Source organism: Zingiber officinale, chromosome 1B, assembly GCF_018446385.1.
Source record: "Zingiber officinale cultivar Zhangliang chromosome 1B, Zo_v1.1, whole genome shotgun sequence".
In the NCBI taxonomy this organism is placed as follows: Eukaryota; Viridiplantae; Streptophyta; class Magnoliopsida; order Zingiberales; family Zingiberaceae; genus Zingiber; species Zingiber officinale.
In genome coordinates, this window is record NC_055986.1 from 140,858,105 (window position 1) to 140,882,257 (window position 24,153).

Here is a 24,153-nt window from a genome sequence, read left to right on the forward strand (position 1 = left end):
TCCTGTTGCAATCAGCGTGAGGTGGTTGTGGTGCTTTTGATCTTCGGCATCCGATTCTTCTAAAGATGATTTGTCCCATGTCTCCTTGAGTGCCTTTTTCTTTCTAGTTGTTTTGGATTTGTTGTCTTTCACCTTTGGGCACTCGTGCTTATAGTCTCCTTTCTTGTTACACCCATAGCATGTGATCTTCGCCTTCATGTCATTTGACTTGATTATCATTTGTAGGTCCTTCTTCGATAAGTTGCTCTTTCTTCTTGTGGAAATTTTTCTACCATGTTCACAAGTTGTTGTTCTTCGTCTTCTGAGTCAAATTCAGATTCTGGCTATGGTTTGTTCTTCTGTTTAGCTTCTTTTAAGGGACATACAAAAAGAGTAATACCTTTCTCAACTTGTTTTGAGTTAATCTGTTCATGGAATTCAAGTTCACAAAACAATTCATCGAGTTTTAATTTAGATAAGTTTCTCAAAATTTTATAAGCATCCACGATAGATGCCCACAGTGCATTTCGAGGAAACGCGTTTAGAGCATACCTTATCAAGTCTCGGTTCTCCATTTGATGACCAATTGTATGAAGCACGTTGAGGATGCGCTTTATCCTTGCATGTAGTTAACTTGCAGATTCTCTTTCCTGCATTTTTATGTTAAATAATTTACTTAAATAAAGGTCCCTTTTTGTTATCTTTGCGTCGTTGGTTCCCTCGTGAAGTTCAATAAGTTTATCCCACAGCTCCTTTGCACCAATTTAGTTTATATCGAAAAAGATTAAAACAAAATAGAAAGAAACAAATATCACCCCTTTTGCCTGATTGGTGGTTGTACCAATTCAGAGTAATACCTGCTCTGATACCACTTGTAGGATCAGAAAGAATGCTAGAAGGGGGGAATGAATAGCGATCATCAAAAAATTGATTTTAAAATAGATACGAAACATAAGAATAAAAAGCAATGCTAACACAACCAAGTTTTTTTCTTGGTTTGGAGCCTTCAAAGACTCCTACTCCAAGGCCCGCACTCGTCAAGTGCTTTCATTGGGCAATCCACTAATAGTTCAAAATGGTTACAAATTGCAAGTACAAGAACTATATATAAAAATTATTGATAATAAGAAACTAATTAAAGTTGAAGTTCGGTTGTCAATGGTGCGTAGCAGCTTTACGGGAGCCTTTTCGGAGCATCGAGCAAAAGAGAAATTCGTTGCAGTTGTTGTTCTAAAGATCCGTATTGAAGGCCTTTAAATAGGTCCATTCCGGGCGCTTGGAACACCTCTGAGCGCCTGGAACCCCTCCGGGCGCCTAAACCACGTGGCTCGGTCAATCGACACTCTGCACATAAGCTTATGGATCAATTTTCGGGTCCGGGTGCCTGGACCGAGTCCGGGCGCCTGGATCACTTGGGCGCCCACGGCCCTGTCTAGGCCAGCCTCGTTCAGGCACCCGTACCTCGGGCGCCCAAACTCCTTCCAGGCGCTGGACCCCTTTTCTTCAGCCTTTCCACCTGCAAGAAAATATTAGTCCAGGCAATCAAAATATATTTTACCCTACAAAACAGAGTTAGCACAACATAATAGATTATGAGTAGTAATTAGATCCTGTCTCCCCAAGACCAAGATCTAGTCAAGGTCTCAGCTTAGGTTTCCTAAATGGACCTAAGTTGGACCGACACCTACAGTTCCCTCAATGGGGAACGCATCTTCACTGGATCTCTCCTCTAGTTGCTTACCTTTACTTACTACTTACAGTCACTCGACTTACCTCTGATCCATCAAGTCTTCCCGCCAGTTGTCAGGTCCGCATAATTAATTAGACTTCGGTCGGTTGTCAGGTCCCGCGGACCCAACCGGACTTTCTGCTAGATATCGGGCCCCACAGACCTATCTGGACTTTGCACCAGCTATGGGCCCCGTGGACCTAGCTAGATTTCCCATCAGCTATCGGGCCCCGCGGACCTAGTTAGATTTCAGCCTAGTGTTAGGTCCTTCAGACCAGTTAACTCCTGCACACTTGGTAGAAACGTTAGACAAACAACTTATCTAACTTTAACCTATTTGTCATATATCAAAACTAGACTGTTAGTGCAACCTGCACCAACAGACTCAATCATCTACTTGGCATACTCTTCGCATTATCCGATCATCCGTCTGTTTGCTCGGCCCCCGACTCGGCACTACCTGCCTATTCACTCGGCACCATTCGACCACCCACTCAGCATTCGCCTGATCGCTCATTTGGCATTCGACTGATCGCCCGCTTGACATTCGTCTAATCATTCACTCGACATTCGTCCAATCGCCTACTCAACATTTGCCCGATCGCCTGCTTAACATTCGCCCGATTGCCCATTTTACATTCGTTTGATCGCTCACTCGGCATTCGTCCGATCGCCAACTCGACATTCGCTCGATCGCCTATTCGGCATCCGCTCAGCACTGCTTTTCATTACTCATTCAACATCGCTACCACCGTTCGATCAACACAACTTCCATCGCTTGCTCGACATCATTTTTTGTTGTTTACTAGACTCCATTTTTCGTCACTCGTATGGCACCACTACTATCGCAATCATGTGCTTGGCATTATATGATGGACCCAATGATTTGACTCTGTAGTCAAGAGTGATTCAGGCTTTACGACAGGTTGTCTAGTTAGTCGGACATGCGCCTCCTTCGACTATACTTGAAGGGGAGACTTGTGATTTAGATGCATCGGAGGGACCCCACATGAATTAGGGAGAGTGGGGGAGGGCATTTTGGTCATTCTACTGTACATCCTCTTTTTAGGTCTTTGGGCTTGGACAAAAGGGGGGTCTTTGTGGTTTCAACCACCACCACCACAACGCAAGCTAATGCCACCTTCATCATCTACTAGCATCCACGTCGCCAACAATAGCCCCATTCTTCTCCCTCTTCCTAATCTCCACTGCCTCTCACGCAAGAGGCCGCTACTGTGCCGCCTCCCTCGGACGTCGTTGCCACACCCTCCTCTCCTCTCCACCACCCAGCCAAATTCCACCGCCTTTTTGTTTCCACATGGGCCCAGCATAGCAGCCGCATCCTCACAGGAATGCTGACAACCTCTCGCCTCAACTAGCGGTCGCCGCCATCTCACCGCTACAAGCCACTACCACCACCAGCGGCCACCGCCTCCGGCGCCACCTCCAACGGTCGCTACCACCCTCTAACACCGCTTTCAAGTGGCCAGTGCTTACCTCTAGCAGCCTCTACACTGCTGCACGCTTTTAGCATCAATCCAACCCCCGATCCGTGTTGGCATGCACTTTTGATATGATCCAACACCACGGGCGTGCACCTCGCTATTGTGTTCTGGTCTTTAAGTCGATATGATGTTCCAACTTTCGATCTGATATTGTGTTACGGCCTTCAAGCCGAGGCTATATTCCAGTCTTCACGTCGTCCAACCTGTTGGAACCCCAAGGTAGTTTTGATGTGATCAAACAAGTTAGGTTAGGTCCTATTGGATTTAACCATGTGTCTAAGTGTATAGGAACTTAGGAGCACAGGAAGTCGAGCAAAAGACGCAGCTAGCAAGAAGGACGGCACGGGAGAGAGCCGGTGGGGTTGGTGCGTTTAAGGAATGAGGTGCTGCGGAAGAGTATGCTGGCGAACGAGAAGGGCGCGTAGCATTTCCGACGGACGAAAAGCCAGAGCGGAAGGTTGATTGAGAAGGCCGGAACTTGAGTTCGGGTGAACCCTATTTTGGATGGTTGAAATCACCCAAGCGAGTGGAACCGGAGCGGAAGACCTTAATCGAGGTGAGCCGAATAGGAGCGGAAGACCCGGACGAAAAAAGTCAATTGTGTTAACTTTCCTGGTCCAAGCGCTCGGACCAGGTCGGGGCACCCGGACTGGTTGGGGCACCCGGAACCAATCCGGGGCACCCGAACCATCCGGGCGCCCGGAACTCAAACTTTACCCGAATCAACGTGTCGTTTAACCGTTGCATTGGGGATAGAATTCTATCCCATTCCAGTCGCCTGGAACTCTTTCAGGCTCCCCGACCAGGGCTATAAATACAACCCCGATTCAAGAGGTTCAATAGAACACTTGTGATTCATTCTAGATTTGTTTTGTTCTGTAATTGAGTACTTCAACTGCTATAAGAGGCTTTTCTGCTAGAAGGAGATTATTTACTAAGCTCCAACTTCCTTGGATTAACAACTTCCCCGGTTGTAACCAAGTAACTCTTCCGTGCCTCTTTTTTTCAGCCATTTATTTTATTTATGCAAGTGTTAGATTAATTAAGCCGTAAATTCAAGAAAGGTTCTTTTTATTTGTCAGGGTTATTCATCTCCATCTAGTCGGCCGCCAATGGTCCTTCACGACCTGTGTGTCGTGTTCCAGCCTATGTGACATGTTCCAACCTGTGTGTCGTGTTTCAACCTGTGTGTCATTATCATATCCCGGCCTACGTGTCGCAATCATATTTCGTCTTACATGTTGCCTTCCGGATTTATGCCGCATTTAGCTTCGTGTCGTCAAATCTAGCTTCTCATCTGGCTCACATTCATCTATTCTTCACTACAAAAAAATATAGTTTTACCAACGGGCTTACCGACGGAAACAATTTCCATTGGTAATATTGGAAATCACTGACGGAATTAAATATTCCGTCAGTATTATTTCCATTACCGATGGAATTAAATATTCCGTCAATGATTTTCAGACATTACCGAAGGAATATTTGATTCCGTTGGTAATCTTTTTTTAAAAAAAAAAAAATTGATTCACCGACGGAAAAAGACTTTCCATCGGTAAAAAAATCTTTACCGACGGAATCTAGATTCCATCGGTAAAGCCGACTAAAAAATGAACCCTAAACCTTTCCTTTCTTTCCACGCGCGCACGGCAGCAACTTCTTCCTCCTCCCCGATTTCGCCGGTAAGAGCTCTCCCTCATTTTTCTTTTCCTCTCTCTGTGGCCACCAGCGCCCGGCTGGCCTTTGTGGCGGCCGGTGCTGGTCATTACCTGCCACCAGTGGCCTGCTGGCCGCTGTGCCAGCTAGCAACAGCCTGCTGGCCTACTGGCCGCTGTACAAGCCGGCAGCGACCTCCTGGCCATTGTACCGGCCGCCAGCGGCCTGCTGGATGTTGTGCCGACCGCCAGCGAAATGTTGGCTGTTGTGCTGGCCTGCGCCGGTTGTCTTTCCACTTGTTAATTTTTTGATAAATTTTGTGCTAAATTATTTTTATTCTGTAAACAGGTAGCATTTGCTGCTCTTCTCCGGTAGACTTTCACATCTTCAGGTATAATTTATTTTATTATATTTTATATTATTTAACATGGTTTAATTTAGATATATGTTATGTTTGTATATTAATCTGTAACATAATATCATTCTTTTGTTTGTTTTGTGTTTGTACGTTAATCTAAGCTAATTTCTAATTCTCAATTTATTAGTTTTAGGTGAAAATATCTATGAACAAAGCTTGGATGTATAATCGATTAGAAAATGGATTTATTAGAGATGATTTTATTGTTGAAGTTGAAGAATTTGTCAACTTTGCTAAAAGTCATCCAGAATGTATGAATGGTGCAGAATTAAAGTGTTCGTGCAATCATAAAAATTGTCAAAATAGAACTTTCCGTGATAAAGATACTGTAAAAATGCATATATGTAGGAATGATTTTGTGCCAAATTACTATAATTGGTACTGTCACGGAGAACCTTATTTGTATGAACCAATTGGGCCTTCCGGTGGTTCATCATCTGGCACAACTTTTACTGCGCATGACTCATCAACTTATGATATTGGAATGCAATCAATGGTTCATGATGCAATGAATGCCGCAGTTGATTATTCCAATATAAACGAAAGACCTACACCTGAATATCAGCAACTATATGAAATGTTAAAGGCTAGTGAAAGAGAAGTGTGGGAAGGCATTCCCTCAGGTCATTCGTAATTATCAGCTACTGCAAGGTTATTGAATATGAAAGCAAAACATCATTTTTCTGAAAGATGTTACGATGATATTTGTCAATTGATGTCAGAGTTACTTCCTGCTGACAACATAATGACAGATAGTTTTTACAGTACCAAGAAATTGGTTAGAGGTTTAGGTTTGCCGGTAAAAAAGATTGATTGTTGTGTAAACAACTGCATGGTATTTTGACATGAAGATAACGAACTGGGTCAATGTAAAATCTGTACTCACCCTCGTTATAAGAATGGTACTCGCATACCAGGGAAGAAGAAGAAAAATATTGCTTGGAAAGTGATGTATTATTTCCCTTTAATTGCTAGACTTCAATGTTTGTATGCATCTGTCGCTACAGCTTCTCACATGACGTGACATCATGAACATGAGCATGAAGGAGGTATTATGTGTCATCCTTGTGATTCCTCTACATGGAAACATCTTGATACTGTATTTTCCTCGTTTGCAATGGAATCACGTAATGTGAGATTGGGACTTTCCGCTGATGGATTTCAACCATTTGGTCAATCGGGATAGCAATATTCATCCTGGCCAGTTATATTAACATCATACAATTTACCATCCTGGATGTGCATGAAAGATGAATTTATGTTCCTTACTGTTCTTATTCCTGGTCCAACCAATCCTAAAGAGAATATAGATGTTTTCTTGCAACCGTTAATTGCATAATTAAATGATTTATGGAATATAGGGTCAGTGACTTATGATGTTGCAAGTAAATCTAATTTTAGATTGCATGCTGCATTATTATGGGCGATCAGTGATTTTTCAGCATATTCAATGTTGTCAGGATGGAACACGGCGAGTAAATTAGCGTGTCCACACTGCATGACAGATTCTGATGCCTTTTCATTACCTTGTAGTCAGAAAGTATCCTGGGTTGATAATCACCGAAAATTTTTACCTATTGATCACCCTTTCAGGTGGAATAAGAAAAACTTCCTAAAAAATGTTGTAGTCAGAAAACCTCCTCCAACATTCCATACATCAAGTGAAGAAATCATTGAACAAATAGACAGTTATGGATTTCTACCAGTATCTCAATCTGGTTCTGATGAGATAAATAGATACATTATTAGGATGTGCCAGTGTGGTTGGAAAAAATGAGTATTTTTTGAGAGCTCCCCTATTGAAGTATCTACTCATTCGACATAATTTAGATGTCATGCATGTTAAGAAAAATTTCTTCGATAATATCTTTAACACTGTGATGAATGTGCCTGGAAAAACTAAAGACACTGCAAAATCTCGTGAAGAATTAAAAGAATTAGTAAACAGACTAGAGTTGCATCAAAATGAAACAACTAATAGATTTCCAAAGGCTTGTTATACATTAGACAAAGACAAGAAGCAGACTTTATGTAGTTGGTTGAAGGAAGTAAAATTCCCAGATGGGTATGCCTCAAATATGTCTCATTGTGTAGATATGAATAGGTTAAAGATATTTGGGATGAAGAGTCATGACTGTCATGTATTCATGCAAAGACTTATTCCAGTAGCTTTCCATGATTTACTTCCGTATAATGTTTGGCAAGCTCTCACAGAATTAAGTCTATTTTTTAGAGATTTGATAGCGAGGTGTATTACGATGGATGATATGCTTCGGCTAGAAATAGACATTCCTCTCATATTATGTAAGTTAGAGCACATATTTCCACCCAGTTTTTTTGATTCAATGGAGCATCTGTCGGTATATTTGCCATTTGAGGCACAAATAGATGGTCCTGTGCAATATAGATGGATGTATCCATTTGAACGGTTTTTGAGAAAATTAAAGAATAATGTTCATAACAAAGCAAGAGTTGAGGGCTCAATATGTAATGCTTATCTGGTTGAAGAAGCATCTTCTTTCTGCTCCTATTATTTTGCTGATAATGTCAAAACCAGACATCGCAAGGTTCCAAGAAATTATTATAATGCTCAAGCAATAGACCATTCGATGCTTTCTATTTTTAAGTTTCCTGGCAAACCAATGGGTGCATCTATTTCTAGATTCTTAACTCTAGAAGAATACCATGCTGCAAGAATATACATACTCTTAAATTGTGAAGAGGTCAAACCATACATAAAGTAAGTTGACTTCTCTAATTTAAAAATGATCCCCCGTTTAAGTTGTTGCTTGATATCCCATTTACCTTAAATTTACCTTCTTCTCCAGCTTATATGAACAACAACTATATCTACAAAATCCATCAATGGATACAGATGTCGTAGCTGAAATGTTAGAGGTTGAATTTGCATTATGGTTTGAAATATATGTAAGTTGGAGATTTTATCAAATATTTAAGTTTATGTGGGTTAAGTAGTGTTCTAATGTCAACTAATTGTGTAGGTTAAAGACCGTAGAATTTCAAATGTGAGAGATGATAGGATCATGAATCTTGCATCAGGACCCCTTCGTAAAATAAAGGTCTACTCTGGTTTCTATGTTAATGGCCTCAAATTCCACATGGCACTACGAGATTCACGGAGATTAACCTATAATTCTGGTGTTTACGTCAAAGGATCTATGGACAACAATAACACTCAGTATGATTACTATGGTAGACTTGAGGAAATCATAGAAGTTGAATATCCTACATTACCTATTAAGAGGTGTGAGCTATTTAAATGTTCATGGTATGATCCTACCCCAAGAATAGGTACCAGAATACATCCAAAGTATATAATTTAGTTGAGGTTAATACAAACAAAAGGTTCAACAAGTTTGAACCTTTTATTTTCGGGGTACAAGCAGCACAGGTTTTCTAACTTGAATACCCTACGAAGAGAAGAAGACCCAGTGAATGGTTGTCTGTTTGTCGAATGAAGCTGATGTGCGTAGATTGTATACACTTATTGGCATGTTTTGACGCACATTCACATACTTTGAGCAAGCTTGATCTATGCATTTTCATACTTTCAGCTTTCCTTTTTAGCATATTTGCTCTCTTTGTTCGGAAATCTGCTTTTGTGCATTTTCTGTACACAGGAGTTGAAATTAGTGAAGATTTCATGTTCGAAGCCAAATCTATGAGCAAAGCAAGGGAAGAAGGTGCCCTACCTGAACCACACACTGCCCTGCTCTGGGGGGTTGCCCAGGACGTGTGGAGATCACGGGCCAGAAGGTTGCAGCAGGAAACGAAATGGTCATGGCCGTGTGAACCTCACACGGCCGTGCAAGGATCTGAAGAACCTAAACATGAGAAGAAGCCTAGGTCGTGTGCATCACACGGCCATATGAGTTTTCCAGAGACAGGAGAAGTCTCGGCCGTGTGTCTCACACGCCCGTGTGAGGTTCTCAATGGCAGGGAAGGAAGCAGGTTGTGTGCATCACATGGCCGTGCCAGATTTTCAGAGGCTAAGGCAGTTCAGTCCGTGTAGATCTACATGGCCATGTAAAGGGGCCATTGTCGGATGTTTTCCACGGTCGTGTCTCACACATGGCCATGCAAGGCTGGCAGAGAGGAGAGTGGACAGGGTCGTGTGAACCTCACACGGCCGTGCCACGGGGTCGTGTGACACCCAAACTTCACCTCTATTTAAACTCTTCTTCAAGATTTGAAAAGGGATCTTCTCCCTCTTGGGAGAGAGCGAGATTTGAGTCTTTACTTCCAATCTTGGGAGGATTTCTGGGTGATCTAAAGGTAGATCTTCAACGGATACAACTTCGGCAGCGTGGATTTGATCCGAAGACCAAGCTTCATCTTAGATAAGTTTTCTTTCTCTCCTCTTCTTGGATTGGGGATCAAGAAATGCTTGTAATCTTTGTATTTTCATATTTCTCTCTTCGATTCATGGAGTAGATATCTTTGTTTTAGGATGAGGGAGTATTTGTATGATGAATTGATGTAAACTCTTGTGGATTTGTCATTGTCTTGCTTCTATGATATTGTCTTGTTTGTATCAATTCAATCTTGAATGAATTGTTGTGCTGTGGATCTAATTCTCATTTTATATTGATTGTTTGAATGTCATATGGATCTTATAAAGATTATCTCCTACTCGATTTTTCGAGGAAAGCACGCGAAAGGTGCAAGCCCGTGTAAGGACGTTTGAGGGATAAGATTTAGGGAAACATAGGGTAATTCAAGAGGGTAGGATAGAATTAGGAATTAATCTTTATATCTTATGGGTTGAGAAGTATGATCTTTGTGTTGATTTTCTGAGGGATCTTCGTGACAGGAACATGCCCGTGTAAGGACAACATAAGTTCATATCTAATCGATCACATTTAGGTATAGATTTCAGTCCTAGGTCGGTTGTCTATTGCAAGAGAGAACCGGCAACCTTCTATAAATGTTGGACAATTAAGAAATAAGATTTGGTAGATCATTTACATTGAGGAATCTTACAAATAAACCAAAACTCCTAGAACATTCCTTTATCATAGCTCATAATCTTGTTTGTTGATCTTTCATTTCTATGTTTACTTTTCATTAGTTACATTTAGCTTTTGGAAACCAATTGATTAGTTGTTTAGCTAACTCGTGTTGAAACATTTCTAGTGCTTATTCCAGTCCCTGTGGATACGATAATCTTTTATATTACTTGCGACATTTCCGTACACTTGCGGAGAGCGAACAAGTTTTTGGCGTCGTTGCCGGGGACTGCGCTATAACATTAGGAATTATCAATTGAGTTAGACTAAACATAACTTTTCTTTCTTTCTTTTCATTTACATAGTTGTAACTAATTGTTAGAATTCTATTTCTATAAGTTTTTCATTTCTTGTATAACATTCTTGTCAATTTTTTTCTGTTGTGATTCTAATTCTGCATTTTTTATTCTAACGTCTTGTCTGATCTTTTCTATGTTTTTGAAATTCCTTCGTGACCTTCCTAATTCTTTCTGAATTCGGTAACTGTAACTTGTATCTCTTGTACCTCTTTTCTTTTGTACACCAAAAATAGTTTTCAGGTCGTTAGGAGATTATGAAGCCCCAAGGTCTGCCAAGGGATTAGGACCCGTTGTTTACCTTGAAATTCAAGCAAAAAGTTTTACGCTTAAACCTTCCTTCATTTCAATGGTTCAGAAAGTCCAATTTGGAGGCCTAGAGATTGAGGACCCTTACTCACATCTCATGGAATTTTATAGATATTGTTATACTTTGAAATATGAGGATGTTCCATCTGATATTATACAACTATTGGCCTTTCCTTTTAGTCTACAGGGTGCTGCAAAGAGATGGTATAATTCCCTGAAATCTCAAAGTATCAAAACCTGGGATGAGTTAGAACAGAGATTCTTGGGCAGATATTCCTCCCCCCCCCCCCCCCAGAAAACTACTTATTTGAGAAGTCAAAGTCTGAATTTTAAACAACTTGCTTGGGAAGAGCTACATCAAGCCTGGGAAAGATATTCATCTCTTTTACGGTCATGTCCACATCACGGTATTGAGGGATGGTTAATTATGCACTTATTCTATGAAGGGCTTTCTCTCTCAAATAAGAGTCAACTAGATATAGCCTCTAAAGGATCATTTCTTAAGAAAAATTTAGAGGAAGCCAGTGGGATAATCTGCAGGGTCGCATCAAATTTTAATGATTGGTTAGGACAAAACGACGCAATTCTAACGGTTAATACAGTGGAAGAAAAGGAAAATAGGGAGAAAGGAATCACTCTGAATCAGAATGATCTTCGAGTATTATTGCCTTGGTGTTTTGAGTCTTTTTTAAAAATATTCAATGAAGAAGCAGTTTCAATGGAGGAGAAGAAAGGGGATGATACTTTTCTAGAAGATGAAGAAGATTTGGAGAAAGGATCCCAAGATGAAGAGATTAAGTTGATAGAGCAAGAGCTAACTGTGCCAGAAATAGTATCACCCCAACCTGAGCTTAAGCCATTGCCATCAACTCTAAAATATGAATTCCTCGGACCAAATTCCACTTTTCCAGTTATAATCAATGTTAGTCTAACTGAGTCTGAAACACAAAGGTTGGTCGAAGAGTTCAAGCTGCATAGAAAAGCAATTGGATACTCTATTGATAATATAAAAGGGATTAGTCCTTCCCTTTGCATGCATAGGATTTTACTTGAGGAGGGCTACAAAAATTCAATTGAGCACCAGAGGAGGTTGAATCTAAATCTGAAAGAGGTAGTAAAAAAAGAGGTGCTCAAACTTCTTTATGCTGGTATCATTTATACAATTTCAGACAGTGAATAAGTGAGTCCAGTACACGTAGTCCCAAAGAAAGGGGGAATGACTGTTATCAAAAATGAGGATAATAAATTGATTCCAACACGAACAGTAACGGGGTGGTGAATGTGTATTGATTATCGAAAGCTGAACAAGGAAATGAGGAAGGATCATTTTCCCTTACCTTTTATTGATGAAATGCTTGAGAGATTGGCTAAGCACTCGTATTTTTGCTACTTGGATGGATATTCAGGATTTTTTTTCAAATTCCAATTCATCCCCAAGATCAAGAGAAGACTACTTTCACATGCCCCTACGGCACTTTTGCTTATCGTCGTATGCCATTTGGGCTTTGTAATGCTCTAGCCACTTTCCAGAGATGTATGATGGTAATTTTTTCAAATTTAATAGAGAAAATTATGGAGGTATTCATGGATGATTTCTCAGTATACGGGAATGACTTTGACACTTGTTTATCTAATCTCTCTACAGTTCTTCAAAGATGTGAAAAGGCGAATTTAGTGTTAAACTGGGAGAAATGTCATTTCATGGTTAGAGAAGGAATTGTTTTGGGGCATAAAATATCAGAACATGGGATTGAAGTGGATCAAGCAAAAGTAGAAGTGATAGAAAAACTACCCCCACCAATTAATGTAAAAGGAGTGAGAAGTTTCCTAGGGCATGCCGGATTCTATAGGCGTTTTATCAAGGACTTTTCAAAAATTGCTAAGCCTTTAACAAATTTGCTAATCAAGGATGTTGAATTTTGTTTTGACAAAGAATGCATGGAGGCCTTTAGTAAAATTAAAAGTGCCCTTATTTCAACCCCGGTAATTCAAGCTCCGGATTGGAATCTTCCATTTGAGATAATGTGTGATGCAAGTGACTTTGCAGTAGGGGCAGTGTTAGGACAAAGAAAAAATAAGATTCTACATGCTATACATTATGCAAGTAAAACGCTTGATGCAGCTCAAGTGAATTATTCCACTACTGAAAAAGAACTTCTAGCCATAGTATTTGCATTTGATAAGTTTAGATCATATCTGGTGGGTTCAAAGGTAATAGTTTATACTGATCATGCAGCTATCCGATATTTACTAAGCAATAAAGATGCTAAACCACGACTTATCAGATGAATTTTATTACTTCAAGAGTTCAACCTCGAGATTAGATATAAGAAGGGAGCGGAGAACGTAGTGGCTGACCACTTATCTAGAATTTGGTAAAATAAGGAAAAGGATGCAAATTTTGACTTACCTATTGATGATATTTTTCCTAATGAGCACCTTCTAGCCTTATCGAGTGCTAAAATACCATGGTATGCGGATTTTGTAAATTTCCTGGCAAGCGGAGTCCTACCCCCAAATTTCTCCAATCAGCAAAAGAAAAAAAAAATCAGATGTGAAGAATTATATTTGGGATGAACCCCTCCTTTATAGGAAATGCAATGATGTGATTTATCGAAGATGTATACCTGAGAAAGAAGTCCGGGATATCCTATTTCATTGTCATTCTTCTTCTTATGGAGGGCATTTGGGGAGCTCTAAGATGATAGCAAAAATCCTTCAAGCAGGCTTTTATTGGCCCACTTTATTCAAAGATGCCAAGAAATTTGTACAATCATGTGATCAATGTCAGAGGACTGGAAATATTACTAGGAGGAATGAAACGCCATTGAATTACATACTTGAAGTAGAATTATTTGATGTATGGGGAATAGACTTCATGGGGTCATTTCCCTTTTCATATGGGAATAGATTTATCCTTGTAGTAGTGGATTATGTGTCCAAATGGGTAGAAGCTATAGCCTCTCCTACAAGTGATGCGAGAAAAGTTATCAAATTGTTTAAAAGCATAATTTTTTCGAGGTTTGGCGTGCCTAAGGCAGTCATTAGTGATGGGGGATCACACTTTATAGAAAGACAGTTTGAGAATTTACTCAGAAAATATGGAGTGAACCACAAAGTAGCAACGCCATATCATCCACAAACTAATAGGCAAGCTGAGATCTCCAACCGTGAAATTAAAGTCATACTAGAGAAAACAGTATCTACTTCACAACAGGATTGGTCATTGAAGCTAGATGATGCCTTATGGGCATATCGTACTGCCTACAAGACTCCTATTGGGATGACTCCATTTCGGTTAGTTTATGGGAAACCTTGTCATCTTCCAGTAGAATTAGAACATAAAGCCTATTGGGCAATTACAAATCTAAACATGAATCTCAAGGAAGCAGGGGAGAAAAGGAAGCTTCAGTTGAATGAGCTTGATTAATTGAGATTGGATGCATATGAATATGCTAGATCTTATAAGGAAAGAATAAAGAAGTGGCATGATCAACACATTCTCCGAAAAAGTTTCAAGGAAGGAGATCTAATTTTATTATTTAATTCAAGGCTAAAGCTTTTTCCAGGAAAGCTTAAATCAAGGTGGACAGGTCCGTTTGAGGTTAAAAAGGTTTATCCTTTTGGAGCGGTAGATATTTGGAATAAAGATCTTGAATTGATTAAGGTAAATGGCCAACGGTTGAAGGAATATGTGCACGGTATGAAATTGGAAGAGAAATAAAGGTTGTATTTTTCTGAACCTCGTCCTCCAGATTGACTTTTTAGTTAAGTCCTATTCTAGGTTTCAATTCTTCATTAGTAGTGTTTTACTTGGTTTTTTTTGTTTTCAGGTTGAATTTCACTTCCATGAGTTGGCCATAACTTCTTCATGGGCATGGAAGTGTGAGAGGAGCTAGAATGGAGGAGAAGTGTCAATTGGAGCAAAACATAGCATGGTCGTGTGCTGCCCATGGCCAGGCTTACGGTGCAGAAAAGGGAGATGCTTGGGTCGTGTCTACATGACACGGCCGTGTGGAGTCTCCAGAGAAGAAAAGGTAGGTGGTCGTGTCCCAGACACGGCCGTGTGAAGAATCCAGAGGAGGAAAGCTTCTCGGTCGTGTCTCACACACGGCCGTGTGAGGGAACCAGTGCGAAAGCTTGCACTGGCTGTGCCATCTGACACGGCCGTGTGAAGAATCCAGAGGAGGAAGCTGTTGGGGTCGTGTCCTAGACACGGCCGTGCATGGATACCAGTGAGGAAGAAGGAGATGGTCGTGCCAATTGGCACGACCGTGTGACTCAACCCGAGAAGGAGAGGGATAGGGTCGTGTAGATCTACACGACCCGTGTGGGGAAACTCTGCCAAGCCGTGTCTGCTATACACGGCCAGATCTAGGTCGTGTCCCCCACACACCCCCTTCATCTTTGCACCCCCTTCTCTCCAAAACTCCTCTTTCCTCAAACCTCTCCTCCAAGTTCTCTCAGATCTAGTTCTAAACCCTTCTTTTCTTCATAAATTTCATCTAGATCTAGATCCTTCTCTTCTCCTAGATCTAAGATCTCCATTTCCTTAACCTAAGATCTTGTTCTTTGAGACCCATTTCCTCAAGATCTAATTCCTTTAAGCATAAATAGTACCCACACCTACTTAAGCTAGATATTATGTCCAATCTTTTGAAGAAACTACGCAAGGGAGGTGGTGGTTCAAGTAAAGACAAAGGGAAGGAGCCAAGCAAGGATAAGGGGAAACAACCAGTCAAAGGCAAGGGGAAGAGGACATCACGCGATGAAGGTAATGACAATGAATTCAATATTGTATTTAGAAATGATGATCATATAACTAGATTTGCAATTCTTGTCAATAGAAAGATTGTGTGTACTAGGTATATGGACTCAACTATTTTAGATATGATGGGAATTAGGGATGATGTAGATTGGATGATAGGGTTCTTAGATTGGAGTGATATGTTGTACTCATATCTACCAACTTATCCTCGCCTTGTTCTGGAGTTTCTAAGTTCGTTAGATGTCCATTTTACCAATGAGGACGATTATGTTGGCAAAATAACTTTTAGATTAGTGAATCAAGAATTTCAATGGACATTTAGTAGCTTTAATACTTGTTTTGGATTGTCTTCCGGTAGTTCTCGAAGGTTTGATTCTAGATTTAATTGGAACCATTTTTGAAATTCAATTACTGGATTAGATCATCCTTATGAGCCCTCTAGAGCCAAGGCTTCACATACAAAACCCTGTTTTTAGATATCTACATAGAATTATGAGCAAAACTATTTTTGGTAGGGGTGATAGTGATGGAGTCGTCAAAAAGGTAAAACTTTATTCTCTATGGGCTATGCTATATAAGGTTGATTTTGATTCCGGTTTTCATTTCCTACAAACCTTAATGAGAACTGCGAGGACATCTTCGGGATCAATAGTGCTTGGTGGTTTGATTACCCAAGTAGCCATTAACTTGGAACTTGATTTAGAAGGGTTGGAAGTTATTCATGGCAATGATATGATTGACATGAATACATGTCTTGCCATGAAGATGATCGTTCGGGTTGAGAATGGGTTTGCATTTCCTAGGAGGAATGATTTTCCTCTACCTCTTCCTTGTCCCGATCGAACTTCAATTCGCAACCCTACTAATTGGGTAATCACCGATGTCAACCCCGAAAATGTTCCCTCTATATCCGGAGACACAGAGCCGCACATTGAGCCCTCGACATTTGGACACCCGCAGCCTTCCGAACATCCGGATCATGCTAGGCATTCTTTTGCCTATGGTACGGATCCCTCCAGATTTGACTTTTCTGATTTTCGTACTTCTCTAGAATTGCTTCACGAGAAGCATGATGCCCAACGAAGAATGTTGGAAGGTTGCTTCTCTTTATCGGATAATCAATTTAGAGAAGTGCAAGAGCACTTTCAGTTCACGAGGAACTTTCAGGGTTAAGTGGCCGAATTTGTCCAGGATTATGATACGAATCAAGCTAGAATGAGGGATTTTATGCAAAGCATGAGTGTTACTAGTCAACAAGTAGATGCTTTGTTTGAGTATCATATAATCCTGAGTGAAACTCCAGGTTTCCCTAGTTTTCCCATTGGCCAACCACGTCGTAGGCACCCTTTTCCTCGTCCACCTCCACCTCCACCATATTGATTTCATCGGGACGATGAAAAGTTTGAGTCTTGGGGGGTGTCAAACCTGATTTCTTTTTGCGTTCTAGTTTTCAGTTTTTGCTTGTTTTCTTCATGTCTAACTTTTGTTTTGCATTCTATTTTGATTGTCTTGCTTGAGTGCTTTGTGGCATACATCTTGAGAACATCAAAACTTCACTTATATGCTTTCTTGTCTTCAAGATTAAATGTTAGCACGTTTATTATCTAGATTCATGATGTTATAAATGATGCTAGTAGTATGCCTAGTGTACCTCTTTTCTATATCTTGAGTAGCATGAAATAAATTAAGTATCTTATGGAGATGAGTTTTAGTTTTGGCTTGACCTTAAGGATCCTACTTTCACTACACTTTGACTTGATGCTTGAATGGTTGATATCATTGAAATAGTCATGATTCATCTTGTTTGTTTAGTACTTGGTTTCCATGGTGATTTTTCAAACTTCATTTTGGTTACTAGATGAGGCTCAACTCATGCAAGCTCATTTGGAAAAATCAAAATATCCCAACATTTGTACTAAAAGTACACTTGTGAAATAAGATTTGCACAATGCAAATGCTTATGAAAAAAAAAATTGAAAAAAAAAAGCAATGAAAAAAAAAGTGAATATGGGATATAAAAAATAGTCGTCGTGAGTGGAATCTAGCAAGTCACCCCTTTGAGACCGAGTTGGGTTACTGGGGAAATGACTGCTTAGCTTCTCTTGAGATTGAGCACACCTTTGAGACCTTAAGTTGATTGAGAAATATGAACCAAGTGTGTGGCAAGTAAGTGCCTATCACTGGTTACTTGTCTATCACTGGAAACATTAGGAATTCAAATTTGATGACGACTTGACTAGAACATAGATTGAAACTTGAAGGGTTTTAAGTACTTTTTGCACTGAGCACAAGATACTTATGCTTGAGCCATACTTGACTTTGTTTTCATGATTATGCTTGTTAGTGAAACTTTTTGATAGAGTTAGGAAAGTACATTATGGTTTATGAATGTGTTGTAGAACATATGAATGTAGATTGCAGCATTTTGCTTGAGAACAAGCAAAGGTTTAAGTCTGGGGTGTGATGTGCGTAGATTGTATACACTTATTGGCATGTTTTGACGCACATTCACATACTTTGAGCATGCTTGATCTATGTATTTTCGTACTTTCAGCTTTCCTTTTTAGCATATTTACTCTCTTTATTCGGAGATCTGCTTTTGTGCATTTTCTGTAAACAAGAGTCGAAATTGGTGAAGATTTCATGTTCGAAGCCAAATCTGTGAGCAAAGCAAGGGAAGAAGGTGCCCTACCTGAACCACGCACTGCCCTGCTCTGGGGGGTTGCCCAGGCCATGTGGAGATCACGGGCCAGAAGGCTGCAGCGGGAAACGAAATGGTCATGGCCGTGTGAACCTCACACGGCCGTGCAAGGATCTGAAGAACCCAGACATGAGAAGAAGCCTAGGTCGTGTGCATCACACGGCCATATGAGTTTTCCAGAGACAGGAGAAGCCTCGGCCGTGTGTCTCACACGGCCGTGTGAGGTTCTCAGTGGCAGGGAAGGAAGCAGGTCGTGTGCATCACAGGACCGTGCCAGATTTTCAGAGGCTAAGGCAGTTCAGGCCGTGTAGATCTACACGACCATGTAAAGGGGCCATTGGCGGATGTTTGCCACGGCCGTGTCTCACACACGAGAGAAGAGTGGGAAGGGCCGTGTGAACCTCACACGGCTGTGCCACGGGGCCGTGTGGCGCCCAAACTTCACCTCTATTTAAACCCTTCTTCAAGATTTGAAAGGGGATCTTCTCCCTCTTGGGAGAGAGCGAGATTTGAGTCTTCCCTTCCAATCTTGGGAGGATTTCTGGGCGATCTAAAGGCGGATCTTCAACGGATTCAACTCCGGGAGCATGGATTGGATCCGAAGACCAAGCTTCATCTTAGATAAGTTTTCTTTCTCTCCTCTTCTTGGATTGGGGATCAAGAAATGCTTGTAATCTTTGTATTTTCGGATTTCTCTCTTCGATTCATGGAGTAGATATCTTTGTTTTAGGATGAGGGTGTATTTGTATGATGAATTGATGTAAACTCTTGTGGATTTGCCATTTTCTTGCTTCTATGATATTATCTTGTTTGTATCAATTCAATCTTGAATGAATTGTTGTGTTGTGGATCTGATTCTCATTTTATATTGATTGTTTGAATGTCCTATGGATCTTATAAAGATTATCTCCTACTCGATTTTTCGAGGGAAGTACGCTAAAGGTGTAAGCCCGTGTAAGGACGTTTGAGGGATAAGATTTAGGGAAAAATAGGGTAATTCAAGAGGATAGGATAGAATTAGGAATTAATCTTTATATCTTATGGGTTGAGAAGTATGATCTTTGTGTTGATTTTCCGAGGGATCTTCGTGACAGGAACATGCCCGTGTAAGGACAACATAAGTTCATATCTAATAGATCACATTTAGGTATAGATTTCAGTCCTAGGTTGGTTGTCTATTGCAAGAGAGAACCGGCAACCTTCTATAAATGTTGGACAATTGAGAAATAAGATTTGGTAGATCATTTACATTGAGGAATCTTACAAAGAAACCAAAACTCCTAGAACATTCCTTTATCATAGCTCATAATCTTGTTTGTTGATCTTTCATTTCTATGTTTACTTTTCATTAGTTACATTTAGCTTTTGGAAACCAATTGATTAGTTGTTTAGCTAACTCGTGTTGAAACATTTCTAGTGCTTATTCCAGTCCCTGTGGATACGATAATCTTTTATATTACTTGCGACATTTCCGTACACTTGCGGAGAGCGAACAGAAGCCTCGCTCGATTATAGAAATATCGAATACGACTCAGGCTACTGATGCATTTCAGAATGACGAAGTGGAGAGACATTCAATTGATACACAACTTGAATCAAGATCTCAATTACTTGTCGATGTTAATGTTATTTATGAGGAGATAGATGATGGAGAGATGTCCAATAGTGAAGATGAATTTGTACTACCAGAGTCTAGCGATGAAGAATTGGAAACTATTAATGTTGATTAAATAGTTGCTAATGTGATGTCTGAACTGTTATTTTCTATATAATTTTGTAATGTGTTGCTAATGTTAATGTTATGCATGTGTGTAGATATATTCTTGTATTGTGATGTTAATGTTAATATTATGCATGTTGTAGATATATTATGTAGATATATTATGTAGATATATTATTACTAGTACATGCATGCTATGTTATTGTGCAGATATATTATTATGGCTGAGCAGCAGACAGTAGCACCCCGTGGCTACAAGGTTATTAGAGTTGTCGGAGATACGTATGTATTTTTGTTATTAGTAATACAAGTTCATTGGTTTTTTCAATATTTTTCATATCTTTTTTTTTCCTTGCAGATTTGTCCCTGATGGTCATCGGGTAGCCTCTTATATCACTAGTAAGTTTGAAGAGCGAGTATGTACTTCTGGTACTACATGGAGGCATGTAGACTAGGAGATGAAGACATTTTATTACAATGAATTCGTAGTAAGTAAAATTAATATATTTGGTATTCAATAATATATTTATCCTTTTATATACTAAAATCTATACTTATAATTGCAGAAAAGATATACATGGGAAGATGGCCATGAAGAACAGTTTAAAGTTACATGAAATAGTTATTGTGCTAAACTTTACAGAGATCTCATGTATTATATCAGGAAAAAGGGCACTAGGCCAACGTATGTTTCAGAGACGACATGGAGTGCATGGACAACCACTTGAGCTACAGAAAGATGGTGAGAAAATGTTGAAAAAGCTCGATCTAATAGAAATATAGAGCCAGGTGGCCCGAGCATCGGAATCGCTCGGCATACATCAAGATCGAAATCTATTGTTGAGCATGCTATGGATTTGGTAATTTAATTTAAAACTATAATTTCTAACAATTTTTTATTTAATTATCACATTAGTATGTATAATTATGTCCCAAATTATTTGTGTATGCAGGAACATGATCTTGCTCGACAGCCCACATGCATGGAGGTATTTCTGAAGACCCATAAGAAGAAAGATGGGTCATTTGTCGATTCTCGATCTCGGGTCCTACACGTAAGATTATTAACTTTATTACAATTGTTCACGCATTTCTATTTTGATTAACTTTAATAATTAATATCAAATTAAATATTGATCAATATTAGAATTTTGAACATAGGAGCAAATGACAGAAAGAGTGGCTCAGGCCTCTCAGCCACCATCAGAGGGGGAGGAGTCATAGTCTCTATCCACCGACGCGCTAAATGAGATATATTATGATGTTGTCTGTGGAAGGACAAAAAACTCCACCCTCTACGGCCTTGGCTCTCAGGCCAAAGTGACATTTGATCGTTTGAGGACTCCGAGGGGTCATGCTAGTTCCTCTTCTTCTAGTGAGGTGCAGTCATTAAGACGCGAAAATGAAGAACTACGCACTCAACTAAAGTCAATGGATGAGAGGATGGCTTTTATGGATTAGTGGAGGACCGAGCAGGATACTCTCTTTGCCATTATACGACAGATCGTGGCAAATTTTGCTCGCACCTAGATGCCACATGGTCCTGAGTCACAGGAGACTCAAGACCCATCAGACCGTGGTGATTAGCATGTTTCGAGGTTTGTTCAACTACTATTTAAATCTTTATTTATCATACAAGTTACATGTAAAATATATTTGATTGTTTTATTCTACTCTGCTTATTTCTAAATATTACATTATTATATGTTTCAGGCATCAGGGTGTACATATTCAGCATCATCATCATCTTCTTCTTCTTTCTATCTAGGTATTTATTTTTTAAATGTAAAATTCAGTATATATATATATGTAATATTTTGAATTATACATCAATATCAATCTCATCATAATTTATTATATTTTACCTTTTGCAGGATTTTACAATCGTAGTTACGTTGTTTTGGATTATATGTTATCATGGTATGAATTTATATATTTGAGCACGGAAATGCTTTGTATATATTATGTTTGATTCTATATGTTTTTATATGTATGGAGTGTGTTGTTTCTATATGTTTTTATATATATGCAGTGTTTGTTTCTATATTATGGATTGTGTTATAAGTTTGTTTGTATCTATATATGGTTTGTTAGATATGTAAACTGTGATTGTGTTAGTTTATTTGTAAACTATGATTGTATATGTGGTAGTATCTGTGATTGTATGATTGATTTTATATGGATATATAATTTGTATACATGTTTGAATGGGAAAACAAATAGGGGCTGACAGTTTTTTTTTATTTTCCAGACGGAATCGATATTCCCGTCGGTATTTACCGACGGAAATACCATTTCCGTCGGTATTTACTGACGGAAATACCATTTCCGTCAGTATTTTACGATACAAGTCTCCAGTCCCCTGCTCCGACGGAAGTTATATTTTCGTCGGAAAACTTGGCGCCAACTGTCTAACGGTGTTTACCGACGGAAATATATTTTCGTTGGTATGTTATCGACGGAAGCTATATTTCCGTCGGAAAAATAGGTTCCGACGCATATTCTCGCAACAGATTGATTTCCGTCGGAAATCTGTCGATAAGTCCCTATAGCGACGGAATACCGACGGATATTTCCATCGGTAATCTTGGAAATTGTTATAGTGCTTCCAGGTCACGATGTCTTAATCAGTGTCACAACCAGCTCATCAATCTACTAAAGGGCACCCTCTTGAGCCAAGATATGTTTTCCATGTTTATTCTCCACACACTTCATTATTCTACTATTTATTTAGCTCCTAATATATTTTTGAAACCTGCTTCGAGTATCGAGATACCAAAAATCGAGGTAACTTAATCACTATCTACAAGTAATATAGACTAAAGACCTTCTGATGATTTTATCAATATAGAAAATAGCTCATCGTATCCTCCTTCCTTCAAATTATGACGATTTAATCAATATTTTAACTACATTATTTCGATCATTCTATCTTTTTTTTTTAGATTGTGTGAATGATGATTCTTCTAATAATTATTTGGGCCAATAAACCTGTGCCGGTGTCAACCAGTCTAATAATTTAAATTTAAAATAAAAGGACAAATTTAAAAATTAAAGTTTTCAAAATAAATTTACATCAATTAAAATTTTAATAATCAAATTGATATTTTATTTTTTTAAAAAAAAATATAAATTCAATAAAAAATATTATAATATAAAATATAGTATTATCATAATTAATATTTTTATTGAATACTATTTAAATTATAATAATATTATTAATTTATTAAAAAATTTAGAATATTAGAATATTATTAATTTATAAAAGATTTAGCGGACAATGGATGAGAATATGAAATGAAGTGATTAACTATCTGTTAGAATCGACGGTTCCGATTAATTTTATAAAATTTCGATTACGGCTCTCCGTGGCCCGGCCCCGGCAAAATATAACTAACCGCGAAAAAAACTTAACCGCTCCCCTCCCACTTCTTTAAACCGGCAGTTGTTCTTTTGCAATCGCTCTCATCTTCTCCAGCAATCGAGCAGGATCCGCCGTCATCATCCAGCGGTGTTATTGCAAAGGAGAAGAGGATGTCTTCCTCTAATTCGTCCATGATCTCCGGGATAATGGCGATCTTAGCCGCGAGCTTTCTGTTGTGCACCGTCACCGGTATTTTCCGCATCCTCTTCTCGTTTTTGTTGCCGGTCCTCCTGGTCGTCGTGGAAAGAAGTGGCGACTGCGAAACGGCAGCGGCGACCGTTGAAGCAGTTCTAGTGATTCCGTTTGTTGTGTGCATGTCGATAGTAATCGTCGCTGCTGCTGTTCTGCTGAACTCGAGAGATTATTACGATTCTGGTTCGGAAACTGTCTCCCTCCTCGTCGCGCTTCCGGAAGACGAGGACACGATAACTATCGCCATAGAATGAAACATTGAATTGTTGATTTTGTAGATAGGTTTCAATGTGTTAATTTTAGCAGAGAGTTTGCATGCACAATCCTTTTGGGTTGGTTTCTTCTTCTTATCGCTATCAAAAAAAAAATCGATTATCTCAAATTTATCAAAGTGTAATGGTTATTTGAATTGAAATCATGATTTCC

At 39.3% G+C, this 24,153-nt stretch overlaps 1 protein-coding gene across 1 annotated transcript; it reads left to right on the top strand.

Moving 5' to 3' along the window:
- The first annotated feature begins 4,823 nt into the window (after positions 1-4,823).
- LOC122042829 lies at positions 4,824-23,981 on the top strand. Its single transcript, XM_042603155.1, has 15 exons — positions 4,824-5,126; positions 5,218-5,240; positions 7,047-7,683; positions 7,735-7,881; positions 8,290-8,377; positions 8,929-8,991; positions 12,361-12,577; positions 13,148-13,201; positions 13,593-14,172; positions 19,945-20,112; positions 20,207-20,232; positions 20,322-20,393; positions 20,470-20,553; positions 20,678-20,853; positions 23,590-23,981. The coding sequence occupies exons 1-15, from the start codon at positions 4,824-4,826 to the stop codon at positions 23,979-23,981; spliced, it is 3,030 nt and encodes a 1,009-aa protein (XP_042459089.1).
- Positions 23,982-24,153: the final 172 nt, after the last annotated feature.